Here is a 15,303-nt window from a genome sequence, read left to right on the forward strand (position 1 = left end):
TCTCATTTTGCATTACATGGTTCGATTTTATTAAAAATGATTACAATAAATCTACAGCTACAATTCGAATGTTAAAGTACGAGATAAGTGTTGTGCAGTAACTTGGTCAGTGTAAAAATGTTTCAAAGTTCGTTAGCGGAGTTTCATATTTCAACAAGAATTTCTGACAGCGATTTCCGACGAAGATTAGGCACTGTTGCATCTCTGGCTGGATAACCAACCGGAAGTAGCAGTGTTAATTTCTCAGATGCAGGACGGTTCAAGAGCTTACGAAGCGCAGGTCCACAATTCAATGGAGTTGATGTTAGCGTCACCAATCCAGTGCTCTGAACACGCAGTAAAACTTAATGTTATAAACGGTTGAACAGTGATGAGGAATAGATGTAATTTCACCCGAGTTTGCCATTACGAAAATAAACTTTCAACTTGTGTGTAAATTCGCACCCCCAACTCATAGATAATGTTAAATTCCCATAAGAAAGAAGTTGAAGGTGTGTATTTACACCCAATTTGAGGGTTTTTTCTGTGAGGGTGGCGTTCAATGTAAAATAAGATATTACCTGTATTGCTGTGAGAAGTATACCACAAGCAATAGAAACACTCATTTCGTTGTAATAGTGAATCTTTCTCTTTCCCTCAGGCCCGATGCTGTACATTTGTTTAAAAACTAAAATCAGGTACGGCGCGATGGTCAAATATTCCTTAATCCAATCGGTCCGAAGCGGCTGTAGATCGGTTGTCCATTTTTTTCCCATTCTTTTTTTGTAATTAATTTCTTCCTCTTTCTCAACAATTTCCCTGATTGCAGTCTTTGTCCGAGGGTCTGACACCGCCACAAAAGTCCAGGGCTCGGTGTGCGCTCCACTGGGAGCAGTGCCTGAAATTCGTTCGCAATCAGCGTCAGAGCCGTAATGAATTGAACAAAATCACTACGTACCGGCGGATTTAACAATTTCCTGAATTACTTCTTTCGGCACAGGATCTGGACTGAAGAATCTAATAGTACGTCGAGCAGAAGCGACCCGATAAAACTCCCGCGCCCTTTGGATTAGCTCCTCTTCGGAAGGCCTTGTGTAAACGTAAAGCACATGTTCCAGGTCCTTGGGTAGAGCAGGTTCGTCATCATCGTCCTCAACTAAATGTTCTCCATCATTTTCATCTGGAATTTCATTAGAAGCGATTGGCGAGTGAGATTGGAAGAAATAATCTCACGTTCATCTTCATCGGTTTACCTGATCCTTGCTCATCGTTCAAGGATTCCGGTTCACCCTTATCCTGTTCCAATATCTTCCTGGCGGTTTTCGCTACCCTCGACAATCGAGCCAAGGTGTTGAAAAGAAGAAAAGAGACTAAGCTGATCAGAAGGTAATGCCAGTAATTGGCAAAGAACGGAAGGCTCTGCAAGATCATGTCGCTTTCAACGGCAGTGATATCCACGTACGTATATGCCAACTGTAACGTATCAATGATTCAATCATTTCCAGACTATTTCTCCTTACTGGTTTTTTTTTTTTTTCTTATCAGCAAACACGTTCCGTTTACCAAGTGTATATTATCAACTTGTGTAAACGCGATTGTTCGCTTCGGGTCGCTGTCTCATTCATTAAAGTCAATAACAATCGATTCGATTTAGATTTCCGAGCTCGAGGACAAGTGTGCTTTACATATCCTACCATTCATACATATTATATATGCGTGTCATTATATGGTGTGTACAGAAACAGCTGCACCGTGATTCAGAGGAAATTTGTAGCCGCTGTAGGTACACCTTCAAGGTGAGACAAGATTAGGCGGTAATTAGAGCCGATCAGGATGACCACGTGAGAGCGAATCTATTTTTGAACGAGAAACACGACTTCCGTGAGTGCGTCGTTCGCTAGTTGGAACTAAGTTTATCTGCTGGTGAAGAATTGCCGAGTGATTGATATGCAGATCAAATGAAACTGTCTTCCGAATCTGCGAATAATGCGGGATATCATTCGCAATAAGCGGTGAAGCTCTGATGGTGAATAAAAAGGAAAGAAATAATACAGCAATAATTAGAAAACAGCGCGTAGTATAGTTGGCGAAATAGATCGTAGATGGCGAGAGGCGAGCGAATAATAAAAAAAAAAAAAAAAGAGGAAAACAAAACACGACGGAGCAGAAAATCCCAAGACCGAAAGATTGAGTGAGCCTGTAGGAGGCTGCATCGACTCATTCGGACTTTGTTATTTAACAATGGGCTAAACCTCCATCCGCTCGATATCGTGTTAAAAATTGACAACATGCCTTCGTTTAACTCATCAAGTGATAAAATCAGATCGCAGCGCCGAACGAAATGTCATTGTAGCGTCAGACCAGAACCTTTCGAGCTTAAGTGACAGGTAGAAAAAAAACATGGCCGCCGATTGTCATGTGTTTTAATATCTGGACCGAATAATTAACCAGTTGTTGTTCGCTTGTGTCATTCAAAGTTGAGGACGAATTTCAATTCCAACCTCGAAAGTGATCTGATTCGTTTCTCCCGTTGAATTAACTCTGCGCGTGTCAAGTTATCGCGATATATTCCCGTACGTATAGAAGACGTGTATTCTATTTGAACAGGATAATTTACGTCGAATTGTATGACGGCGACGACGACGACGGAATCGTAAAGGTTATTTACGTACGATTTTTCCAACTCGTCAAAAGCATGGGTATAAATAACTTGGAAAATCTGCGGATTGACGCGCAGTGTCAAAAGTATCCAAGGTATCACGCTTTGTCTTTATTTCACGCGTTTGTAACTACGCGGCCCGTCTGTGCAATAAGAATAATTTCAAAGTAAAAAATCGGCGGAAATGTTCGTGGTAAATGAAAGGTGTTTATAAATTGTTCCTTTTCTTTCCTCCTAATTTCCCATACATATTATACACGTGTATTCTCTTTTCGGCAAGTTAAATTATTTCCAAATCATTGATTCCGATAACATCGTACAGTTCCTCGTTATTCTCGGCGCGTTTTGAAGAGAGGAAGTTGATAATGAAAGTCCGGCGTAAACACAACCAGGGAATGAACGACAAAAACCCCGTGAATAACAAACACACATAAGTCGAGAAGCGAACGGTTCGCCGCAAAAACGGAAGAAATCTTTATCAGCTAAATACCGTCGAAGCAAGTCGACGAGGCCAAGGCGCGGCAAGTAGTTATAGTCTGTAAAATGGCGTCTTAAAGGAATGCAAGTATACAATTCGGCTCCGTGATTTAATCGTAAACAGTTTTTGGACGTCATTTGTTTGCTCGGTTGTTCGAAAGCGTAACCGTACGAACAAAGTGCGGGCGGGAGATAATCGGAGAAAACAACAACCACGGACCAAGAGGATGACGGAGATGGACGTCTCGACCTCCTGCAACGCCACCATGCAGCCACCTTCCCTACCCCCACCCGACAAACACCACCTCGCAGCAGAGACGGAGATGACCGTCACCCACGTGCTGACATTTGGTATTTATTTTTCGCATTACTGTAAACGTTCTCGCAGGCATGTATTTCCTCGTGAAAATTTTTTTTTTCTCGCATGCATACTCATCGCCACAGCTCGAGCGCAATTAAGCCCGTCGGCGACAAAAGCGCTGCCGCATTATCGCCAGCTGTGTACTTTTCTCCCCGCTGACCGCAAATCCTGGAAAACACGCTTATCGCGGTTACCGTCAACTATTGTTTCGGATTACGATACTTGGGAAATATTTGTTTCCAATCCTCAGTTCCCTTTCCTATGGTCAACAGTTGTAATCGGATTTAAATTTACTGTCGTTGCAGCAGCGGTTTGCGTAGTAGATAAGCTGAGCGAATTATCCAAACTATGCGCGACAAATTGAGGATAATGAGTCAGCCGTTGTAACACGAGTGTCGAAATTTTTCTCTCAGCGACAAATACTCGATAACAATTGAACGATTACATAGCCAATGCTGCTACTACTACTGCTACTACTATTACTACTACTCTACTATTCCGTATAGCAAATTATTGCGTAACGATGAAGAATAAGAAGAAAAAAGAACAACACGCTAGTTATGCAACGCTCGTTTGATAGCAGCTGGCGCCCCGGCTCAGCTGGCGTAAAGAAGAATCTCAGGGTTATACGGTTACCTCAGGCCGCAGACCTTCCGCTGCTGCCGATGCAAAAATTTATACCATCGAAAACGCGTATTTTTCGCCACCCGTTATCACTAGTTATAAATATACCGTACACCTCCTCCTCCTTCTCCTCGTCGAACGGTATCTCAAAAGCGACAACAATACATCTGCACAATACGTACCGCCGCCGAACCAGCCAACCAACGATCGCGGAACGCTGTACGTGTAACATCAACAACAACAACAAAAAATACAAAAATACAAAACAAGCGATAAAAATAATCGTAATCCGTAACACGCGGCCGGTGACACTGATAGCGTTACGGATCTTATCTCTCAGTTTCCAACGCAGCAGCGACAGCCAGTTCAGACATAATTCCTCCCCACCTCTACTTTACCTCGACGTTGCTGAAACTCCACACCCAAGTACGTGTATAAGAACTCTCCGCGTTGCCCTCGTGTTTTCCAAATCAGCTGTTAGCCGTCGCTCGCTGGTCCGGGTGGGGGGGCGATTCGCGTAGAAACGACAGGGGTGGGGGTACAGAATTCGTGGGCAGTCCTCCTCACGCTGCGCCGCCTGTCATATCCCTCACCCCCCACCCCTTCGCCTATATTCCAGCCCTCGACAGGCGGGGGTGTCTACGGTCAGTTGCCATCGGGACACTGCGCCGCGCGTCGCGTAGCGGTGAGCGTCTGTCTGACCGTTACGGTATTTTCGCGTATCATTGAAAGAGGAATTTGTTTTCGCCGCGATTAAACAAATTTTTTCCCCGATCGTTCGGATTCGTGTAATTTCGATTGAACTTGCTTTTATACCCAACTCGCGGTACGTGCGTATGTGTTATCCGCCGTAAGTAGTAATACAGCGTCGTTAATTTTGTGGGTTTTAATTTATTTTTTTCTTAATATTGTATTATTTTCTTCTTTTTACATTCTTCTTGGCCGATGAAATAGAACGTGGCTAATCATTGGACGCGAACGTCTGGCCAGAAGCTTTTTTAGACTATCTACGTCTGGATACGAACGAGTTCATTCCTTGGCGATATTACACGCGGAAATTGTTGTTTGTGGAATAATTGAAACGCGTGCAACGATAATTGTTGGAAGTTTGGATAATCTAATCGAAGGAGGAACTCTTCTATAAATTCGCAAGCACCTGTGAAGGAGAGGTATAAAAAAACAAAAAGAAAAAAAAAGTGTCGCGGAGTTTGGCAGCAGTGAAAGTGGGGCAATTCCGTTGTCCGTCGTTGTCGATATATTCGAGGGGGGAAAAAAAAACAAATCTCGGAGTGTCGGGGTCTCCTACGACGTCTTCTTCTTCTTCTTCTTTTTTTTTTTTGCTTCGTTTTTTGATTTTACTTTTCGCCTTATCACGGTACATGCTTCCGCTTTACACAGCGTATCAACACGGCAGGCACTCACACACGTAAGAGACACGGCTCGTGAAGATTGTGACACGCGTTGCTCGCAAGTAGTATATTACTACCACCACCTCCTCGGCGCGTATATAGGCGTAATACATACGCCTGCCTGGTACACACGGGTCAATTTCTCGAGTCTAGACTAACAGACTTCAGACCCAGGAGTCCCCGACGTCCTTCGCAATCGTCGCAGCGTTTCGTATATACGTGTATATATATATATATATATATATATAAACGCCGTTCGCAATGTCGAGCGAGACGACGGCGTGGAGAGGAAAGAGGGATTAGATATTATACTTGCTTACTTGCTTATATACATCGTACGACCGACTACTACTCGACGCGGAGACATTAAGAAGGCTGCTTTTTTGCACAGGCCCGGGGGGACACCCGATGTAACGCAACAACAACCGCGGAAAGTTACTATATAACTTACAGGGAAAACAGGATATATATATATATATATATATGTGCGTGTGTGTGCGAATGCATACACACGTAACACCTGACTCTAATCGACGAAGCTAGTGCCGATCCGACGTGCCCGAAACTTGTACGAAACGAAAAGAGCAAGAGAAAGAGAGAGAAGGACGTCAAGAGGCAGAGAGAAGAGTGGAGGAGAGAGCAGCGAGGTTGAGTTGCGGTTAAAAATAAAATACATTTTACTTAGTATAATACGAGGAGGGACCAACTTGGAGAAGTTGAAAGTGCATACGAAATTAAACGTCGTCTTTACGGAGGGATTAGGAAAGTCCGAAGAAGAGGACGACACGTATCGTGTATATGTACGTATGTATACCATGTAACGTGTGAATAACAACAAAAGATACCACGTATTTTCTCTATAAATTGACGCAGTTTGACGTATCGTTGAAAAAACTTGGTTGTACCTAGGCGTTTGCAAAAGTAAATAAATAAACAAATAAATAAATAAATCGTCGACGTCGAGGTAAAAGTCGACTTGTGATGAGTGGTGAAAATAAGCGGAGCTGCCGTCTCAGCTCGGGCGAAAAAGAAGAAGCAGCCCACTGTTACAGTCGCGATTGTCAGAAGCACGCGGTCGTTATCGTAGTCAGCTGACCTGCAGCACGCAAGAAGAGATATATTACATCTCGACTGACTGACTGACTGACTGACTGACTGACTGAGTTACTGCACTGGGTCGCCTGCGTCGTTGTACAGGAATAAACAAACAGCGTTTCGCGGTCTGTAACAAGGTCGAAAAGCAAGAGGAGGAAGAAGAGGACCGGGACGATGAAGAACCCGGAACACGAGAGCGGTTATTTCGAGGACGGCAGCGACGTCGAGATCATCGGAGAGTCCGATCGTTCAAACTCCGGGGGATCCGGACGCAGGGGGATCAAGTGGACCTCGGCTGCATCGGGTGGATCCGGAGGATCCGCCGGATCCTGCAGCTTGGCCAAGGCCATCAATGAGTTGGACGTTAGAGATTCGCCCGCGTCGCCGGAACCCGTAACGACGGAAGACGACGAGGAGGAAGACTACGACGATGAAAAGGACAACAAAGAGGACGACGACCACGACGACCGCGACGACGACGTCGGCAACGATGACGTACTTTGGAAGAGGAGACCGAGAGGTGAATTGACCTTTGTCGTCGATCGATACGGAAAATAACTAACAACGCATGTACATCGTCATCGTCATTAATCCGTTTCGTTTCAAGTTCACCGTGATTTTATTGTGCGTTTAGACCGAGCGAGCGAAATCACTGTCCAGGAATTTTTTAATACCGACGGATTCGTATTATCCAACCAGAGTATACAAACACCCATTAGATATGCGGTATATATGTATATATTTACACACACACACACACACACACACACACACACACAACGCCTGTATCTGCGGAGAGTTAGTTGCTGGAATCATCGATTCGCGGAGCTCCGGTTTTACCTTCGATCGCGATTCCCGTCAGGCCACTTTCCAACTTTTTATTTCTCTTTCTATTTTCTAAATGCATTTTTTTTTTTTAAATTTATTTTATTTATCGGTTATCGGGTACATATTTACGTATTACAAGATACAAGCAGAAACTTATATTAAACATCGGCAAACCTTGGACGACGAGAAGCGAGTGTAGATAAGAGAAAATTGTAAATCGAACCGAATCGGCGAGTTGGGAGGGGAGTTTGAAACGAGGTTGAAGTTGGTCACGTTATCGTAAATGAACATTGGGTGGGGATTGCTATTTTCTTATTTTTACAATGATTTCTCGAATGAACTGAGATTGTTAAATATGAGTATGTTTTGCTTACTGAATTTCGGTAACGTCACTAATTTCGACACGTTATGATTTTTTGAGGTAACAGGTTTAATTTTTTGACCTCGAAAAAATAAATCGGTTTAAACTGAGTTTTTTTCTTTCGTACATTCTATCTTTTGTTGTTCGATTCAAATTGAACTCCAAGCGAATATAGAGTCAATAAGCTGAACGGTAAAGTCCTTGGCGACTTACAGGAAATGGCAAAGTTTTAGGATAAGCTGGGTCTTCGGTCCCGTTAAAGCTGAACAATTTAGGTCCCATTGACTTACAGGAAATGGCAAAGTTTTAGGATAAGCTGGGTCTTCGGTCCTGTTAAAGCTGAACAATTTAGGCCCCATTGACTTACAGGAAATGGTAAAGTTTTAGGATTAGCTGGGTCTTCGGTCCCGTTAAAGCTGAACAATTTAGGTCCCATTGACTTACAGGAAATGGCAAAGTTTTAGGATAAGCTGGGTCTTCGGTCCCGTTAAAGCTGAACAATTTAGGTCCCATTGACTTACAGGAAATGGCAAAGTTTTAGGATAAGCTGGGTCTTCGGTCCTGTTAAAGCTGAACAATTTAGGCCCCATTGACTTACAGGAAATGGTAAAGTTTTAGGATTAGCTGGGTCTTCGGTCCCGTTAAAGCTGAACAATTTAGGTCCCATTGACTTACAGGAAATGGCAAAGTTTTAGGATTAGCTGGGTCTTCGAACCGCAAAGAACGACCGCTAACATTGAGTCAGGATTAGAGGGGTGCAATAATAGCAATCGTTTTCGCGCAGGTATAATTATCATTCTAACTATTAGCCTTAAAGTTCCTCCTCGGAAAAACCTCGGAAATTAGGAGGGAATTTTACGGCCCCGACTTTACGCCGAATTGTTTTATTTGGGTCGGCTTTGTGTCCCAGGTGATTAGACCGTCTGCCGCATGTTCTACGCGCAGTCATTCTCATTCGTACAATTCGTACAGGCTTGTTATATGCCTTATATGTATATATATATATATATATATATACATATATGGTGTCCATGCTTGCCGTTACATTTATACATTTCGTTTCAATACTCGAGTATATAATATAATATTACGCCCGATGCGGTTCAGAGAAGACGTTTGTGTATTACAATATATACCGGTCAGTCGGTATACGCATGCGTCAGCGGTATTCGGAGAGCAATAAATGTTGAAACAACAACACAACAAGCACGGGAGTATCGGTGCAGCAACGGCAGCCTTAACTTTGAACAAACAATTTAAATTTCGAAACCCTAAGTCTCCCCGAATATCGACGACGGTCGACGTTGTAAATACTCGCCGTGTGTTCGTGTGCGTGTATATATGCAAAGACAGTCACGTTTGATTTAACGTATAGAAAATTCAAACATATTTGAATATTTTCGCCGAAATGTAATAAATTGACCGGAATTTCGTTGATTCTCGGTTGTTTTTTTTTTTTTTTTTTTTTTTTTCTAATCATTTCATCGTCGCAGGATGTAGATTCATTCGCTTTCTTTCTTTCCAGGGGCACCACCATACGCGAACCTTCGATCCCCACCAAACTCCCACAATTATAATCGCTCTTACTTTATACCATATCACCGTAACTGAGCGCATCTTTCGAGAAAGTTATACGAATATAAATAATTAGCGAAATACACGTGTGTATATATGTTGTGCGCGTTTAACGTATGCCTATACATATGTATAAAAATTGTGTACCATACATGCACACGTGATGTACGTATGCATGCACATACCTATACACGCGTGACCAAAATGCTACTAAACAGACTTGCGAAAACATATTTTTACTCTCAAAGATCCGTCCGATATTTTCACGAACCATGATGCACGGCATCTGTTTCTTTTTTTTTCCACGTCTGTTTTATTTCTTTTAATTTATTCTTGCGACTCTCTCTTTCTTTCTTTCTTTCATTCTCTCTGTCTCTTTCTCTCCTTTCCGCAGTCAGTGTGCTTCTGCTGCTGATGCGAGTTATCTATCACGTCGCCGCAGCAGCAACAATAGCAACGCGACCCATCTTTTTCACCGTGTTAATATTATATATACTTATAACATTGTACCAATTCACGTACATGTGTATATATATATATATATATATATACGTGTAAAATATGTGGAACGCTAACTTACGAGTAAATATTGTATAATGTAGTGCAAACCATTGGCATAGATCGAGAAACTTGTACAGAGAAGAGCGAGCGCCTATCTCCGAGGACAGGGATATAAGACGACGCGTAATAGGTTGAACTTCGTATTTGTTAACGCGTTATTAATTTAAAACGATGTGAATATAGCACCTGGTGTTAATTCTTTTTTTATTTTCCGTTTATCTACCGTGGATGGCATATACTCGCCGATACCGCACCATGTATTTAAACAACAAATTCAGACTTTGACGAAAGGTTGCGTAATAAGCCCGAGTATGTCGCGATGTGTTACTGCATCATACTTACGTATGTCTCTCTGTGTATACGCACGTGTATGTGTAGTTATACGCATACTACGTCAACGACGATGCGGAAAAACGGAAGGACGCCGCGTCTGTACGGGTTTTTTTCCCCTCTCTCTTTCTCGTCCGTTTCATTAATTTAAAGGCAAAAAAAGAAAGAAGGGAAAAAAAATGTCTACTCATCTCGCAAAATAATTTCATTCAAGGTCGAAACTCTGCGTGCGTATTACGATACGTGAAATATATCTACTCTGGGTCAACAATGCGGAGATGATAGTAATACCAATGGTTGTGTGTGTGTGTGTATAGAGTGCATTCGCAGTCACTGCAGCAAGCTTGGTTCAAGCTCTACAACCTGCGGAATAAAGAGGATCGTTATTGAAAAGGCACGAGCGACGCGAGAAAGGCGAATCCAAGAACCTGCGGATAATTGACAGGAGTCAGGATCTCGATTCTGACGACTTATTTTTTCACACGTGAAAATAAGATTCTCCGATTAAATCTACCATCTCATTTGTCTAGATTGCGCTTATCGCCGTTTTCGCGAGTGAAAAGTAAGCTGTCAGAATCGGGATAACGAATCTGTTTCTCGGCTTTACCTTACTTTACTTTACATTACCTTTTAACTTTGACTTTGACTTTAATTTTGCCTTACCTTATCTAACGCTACGCCGCTTCGGCTCACGGCTAACAGAGGAAGGAAAGACGACGACAAGAAGCGCAAACCGCACACGAGCGACGTTCGGTCGGTTCATTCGAGGAACCGAAAGAAAGTCGGTCCCGTTACGAAATAGCGAGTGAATGCCGGCAATCTGGGTCAAGCAAAAGCGGAACTTCTGCACTGCTGCGAGCACCGACTCTCTGTGACTCTCTGCTGAAACACACAGTCTTCCATGTAATTCCCCGCAAAATTTCTTCGCGGTTTTAACGTCGTTTCAACCTGTGCGTTTCTATGTACTTACAGTAAGTTGCAGCGTTACGCTCACCTTGCTACCGTTGTAACTACCTGTGCCGGTTCGTTGATGCTGCCTGCTGCTGCTGTTGCTGCTGTTTCGGCAGTCTCCGAACCGAAATATACCGTTCGTTCGGTTCGCGTTAGTTCTCTAGGTCGGGGTCTCTTATTCGGCTCTTTCGTGCAACACACGCTCTCGATCGCATCGTATTCGTTTCACATTCGTTTGCATAATTTTTTTTTTTTTTTTTCTGTTCTCTCTCCACTACAACACAAACTTATCAGGTATCGGTTAATTTACCTGGACGATGCACCGTGCACGTCTATCTTCTAATACAGATATCTATAACTAACATACACAAACGACGACGGACGACGATCGCGGTGTTATAATAACTGGGTCAAATTCTAGGCAAAGCCGCGTGTATTTTATACTGTATACACGTTCATCCTCGCCTATGTAGCCACATAAATCGCACGTGTAGGTTTACTCGTATGTGTGTACGTACGTGCGGACGTAACGTGGTGGGTACCTGAATTCGATCATGGCCGCCGTCACCACCACCTTGACACAAATCACGAGTCATTTTGCGAAGAGCGCACCTCAATCTCGCCACCTTCCCCTTGCCTTCGCGTGTTTTTCTCCGATGGTGCGGTGCAGTTAATTTTTGCTGGTTTCGATAAATAAATAGATATACGATTAAAAAAAATTAGATATATATTATACACACACACGCATATGTTGCAAAAAATATCTTCCAATCTTGATGTTGTTATTACGTACCTGTTAAACTCGCATTATTTATACTTATACATAATAATATTCCACGTACTACAATTGCCTTCCTTTTTTTTTTTTTCTTTTTGTACGATCTTCCCATTTTTCTTCGATTTTATGTACCATCGGATATTTAACCCACCTTATACCTGACCATAATCTGATTGATTTGTCGGTTTACCGTCGCAGTGCGCACATTCACGAGGCTGAAGTTAGTTACGTTGTTGCAATTATTTGCTTTTCGGAAAAATCGTTATTTCGCAATTTCAGGGATGTATGAAACGCAGTAAATTATAATGAGGCCTAAACTTATTCATATTTATAAGAATTGACTACCTATTTAAAAGTCGCTATAAACTTGCAAAATAGCGATCCCCCCCACCCCTCCGATGTTTCGTTACGAACTTCAGTCTCATGCACATTCGTCTGTATATCACACGAGATTGAAGTTGGTAACGTTGTCGTAAGTAAACATTGGGGAAAAAAATCACTATTTTATATTCACGATGACTTTGAAGGAACGAATATTTCAAAATATACGAGTATGTTTTGTTTTATTTTACGGCTTATCGAATTTCAAACAATACCAAAATCACGAAGGATGGTAACGGTTTTTCATCAGCATGTTATTATATTACACTGTTGCGTATTGTTGATTGTAATTGCGACATGCAAGTATTATTGGGTATATGTGCGTGAAATTGGATGTCTTATTACACATTTTTTTCATTTTCTCTTTCGTTGTCATACATTATAGGTATTACAAACTGATGTACCTGCCTGTGCAAATACCTCTTTCTAATTGATTTCGATTTCGCCTGTATCTCCGTCGTTATTTTTGTGTACACAAATACACACATACGCACGTGTATAGGTATGACTCGCGTAACTATATTTTGCGCAACTGAACATTATATTACAGTAACGACTAAGAAATGGTGAAAAAAAAAAAAAAAAGAATGAAATGACAAATAAAGTACACAATAAGAATAATGGTAGTAATACAAACCCAGATTCACGGAATTTCGACACTTTGGATAAATTGACTTATCATCGTGAACTTATATATCGATGGTAGGTTTTTTTTTTTTTTTATTCTTCACATTGTTGCTTCGTATCGTTTCTTTTGTCTAACGCAACCGCTCGGCACGTTGCTGCAGCAGATCGTATAAATACAAAGTCAGACGCAGCGAGTTGCGCATTATTGCGTATACATTACACCTATACATTCATAATGCATGCGTGAACGAACGGTCTCATTTCTAAAAATTTTACTCTCTACTTTCTATTTCCTTCTACATATTTGATAGTTTTTCTGTTTATTCTCAATTGCGTCGATAATGTAATATAATATGAATGTGTAAAAATTTACAACCATTGTAAATAATTATTAATTCTTTTATTCTCTTCTTTTACAGTCAATTTGGCCGACAGTGGGGGTCAAAGGATCGATATGTCTCACTTTGACCTACTGAAGGTTCTCGGAACCGGAGGTCGGTATACGAAATTTTACGATATAATTTTTAATTGAAATGGAAATAAAAAAAGTACGCTGTAATTAAAGGAAGCGATAATTCTTATTCGTGACGAATGACGTATGTTTCAGCCTATGGTAAGGTCTTCCTGGTTCGGAAGAGGACCGGGGCCGATAGCGGACGTCTGTACGCCATGAAGACCCTAAAGAAGGCCTCGATTGTTCAGAAAAAAAAGACCACGGAACACACGAAGACCGAAAGACAAGTCCTCGAGGCTGTTAGGGATAGTCCCTTCCTGGTCACGCTGCATTACGCTTTTCAAACAGACGCAAAACTCCATCTTATATTAGGTAAGAACGAATTAAATTTTACACAACGATGATACTTGATGTGTCTTTCATGTTTGTCTTTTTTTTTTTCTTTTTTCTTTCCGAATTCTTTTCTCTAATTACGATGATCGTCGATTCCAAAACTAATTAATTATAAATAAGCAATACGTGAAGCATGCATACATAATACATCATGTACTGAATTAACGGTTTGGCCATCGTCTAATTCGAGGACTTTAGATGGGCGTGATAACCTTCGACGGATTCGTTTTTACCTTGAAGTAGAACGCGCGGTCGCAAAATCGATTTTTAATCGTAAAATAAAATTTCTCAATGTTCTTATTTTTGTTTTTATTTTAATTGTGTTTCTTATTCTTTCTTTTTTTTTCCAGATTACGTTAGCGGCGGTGAATTATTCACTCATTTGTATCAACGGGAACATTTCACGGAAGACGAAGTTCGAGTCTATATCGGTGAGATAATACTCGCGCTGGAACATCTACATAAGGTATTGAAAAAAAAAAAAAAAAACGTAAACCTTCGCTTCGTTTCATTTATTTTCTCATCTTTTTTTTTTTCTCACTCTTGACCAAAGTAACTTTGTTTATTGAATAAAAAGACTTAATAATTTTTCTTATATTTCTTTCAAATACTTATTGAAGCCCTATTTACGCAAAGAAGTATACTAATTAGGGTATATTTGTTAAAAATATTTAATCTTATACTTGTTTTTCTTTATCCCTCTTTGATATAGCTTGGAATTATATACCGTGACATTAAACTGGAGAATATTTTACTGGATCACGAGGGCCACATAGTTCTTACAGATTTTGGCCTCAGCAAAGAGTTCCTTCCTCATGAGAGAGAGCGCAACGCCAGAGCCTACTCGTTCTGTGGTACGATAGAGTATATGGCGCCTGAAGTTGTTCGTGGAGGATCTGCTGGGCACGACATTGTAAGTAGTTTAAATAAGCAAAGATAAAATTAAAGACGTCATACGATTTATGCGATTAGGTATTAATTTAATGCTTATTTTAATATTTTTTAATTCGATGATCCTACACAGGCGGTCGACTGGTGGAGCGTTGGCGTTCTGACGTATGAACTGCTGACGGGTGCCTCGCCATTCACAGTTGAGGGGGAGAGAAATACTCAGCAAGAAATATCGAAAAGAATATTAAGAACGGAACCTCCCATTCCTGGGCATCTCAGTGCCTCCGTTCGCAGTTTCATAACAGGCCTTCTGGTAAAAGATCCTCGACTAAGGCTCGGCGGGGGGCCTGAGGATGCCAAGGAGCTTAAGGAGCACGAGTTTTTCAGCAAAGCTTCACCCCCCTTCAGTTGGGAAGCTCTTGAGTCTCGACAGATTACCCCACCTTTCGTACCCAAGATCACTCACGAGCTAGACACAAGTAATTTTTCAGAGGAATTTACAAAAATGGTCGCTGCCGATAGCCCTGCTGTTGTACCACCAAATTATGACAAACTCTTTCGGGTAAGAA

General features: G+C 41.5%; 2 protein-coding genes across 10 annotated transcripts in view; one reads left to right on the forward strand and one right to left on the reverse strand.

Annotated features, from left to right (window-relative positions):
* LOC107217432 (iodotyrosine deiodinase 1) lies at positions 1-10,001 on the reverse strand. 6 transcript variants are annotated; one of them, XM_046745553.1, is made up of 5 exons: positions 9,978-10,001; positions 1,233-1,452; positions 938-1,159; positions 561-877; positions 1-326 (listed from the first exon to the last, which is right to left on the reverse strand). In XM_046745553.1, the coding sequence occupies exons 1-5, from the start codon at positions 9,984-9,986 to the stop codon at positions 144-146; spliced, it is 951 nt and encodes a 316-aa protein (XP_046601509.1). In that variant the 5' UTR covers positions 9,987-10,001; the 3' UTR covers positions 1-143. The 6 variants fall into 6 exon arrangements, with proteins under 6 accessions (XP_046601509.1, XP_015510443.1, XP_015510442.1 ...); XM_015654957.2 differs by lacking the exon at positions 9,978-10,001 and adding an exon at positions 4,499-4,716; XM_015654956.2 differs by lacking the exon at positions 9,978-10,001 and adding an exon at positions 4,283-4,455.
* Positions 3,334-15,303, forward strand: part of LOC107217428 (ribosomal protein S6 kinase alpha-5) — a 27,316-nt gene continuing 15,346 nt past the window's right edge. For 2 of the 4 annotated variants that reach the window (XR_006905405.1, XM_015654950.2), the window contains exons 1-6: positions 4,773-7,124; positions 13,416-13,490; positions 13,604-13,822; positions 14,194-14,309; positions 14,556-14,756; positions 14,868-15,296. Coding sequence is in view for 3 of the 4 variants with exons in the window: in XM_015654950.2 (XP_015510436.2) it covers positions 6,779-7,124; positions 13,416-13,490; positions 13,604-13,822; positions 14,194-14,309; positions 14,556-14,756; positions 14,868-15,296 (1,386 nt within the window). In the remaining variant the exon portion in view is untranslated. Of the gene's footprint in view, positions 3,467-4,772; positions 7,125-13,415; positions 13,491-13,603; positions 13,823-14,193; positions 14,310-14,555; positions 14,757-14,867; positions 15,297-15,303 lie in introns of those variants that run through there. The other 2 variants (XM_046745547.1, XM_015654951.2) reach the window with 2 other exon arrangements.

This window comes from Neodiprion lecontei, chromosome 7, assembly GCF_021901455.1.
Source record: "Neodiprion lecontei isolate iyNeoLeco1 chromosome 7, iyNeoLeco1.1, whole genome shotgun sequence".
NCBI classification, from domain to species: Eukaryota; Metazoa; Arthropoda; class Insecta; order Hymenoptera; family Diprionidae; genus Neodiprion; species Neodiprion lecontei.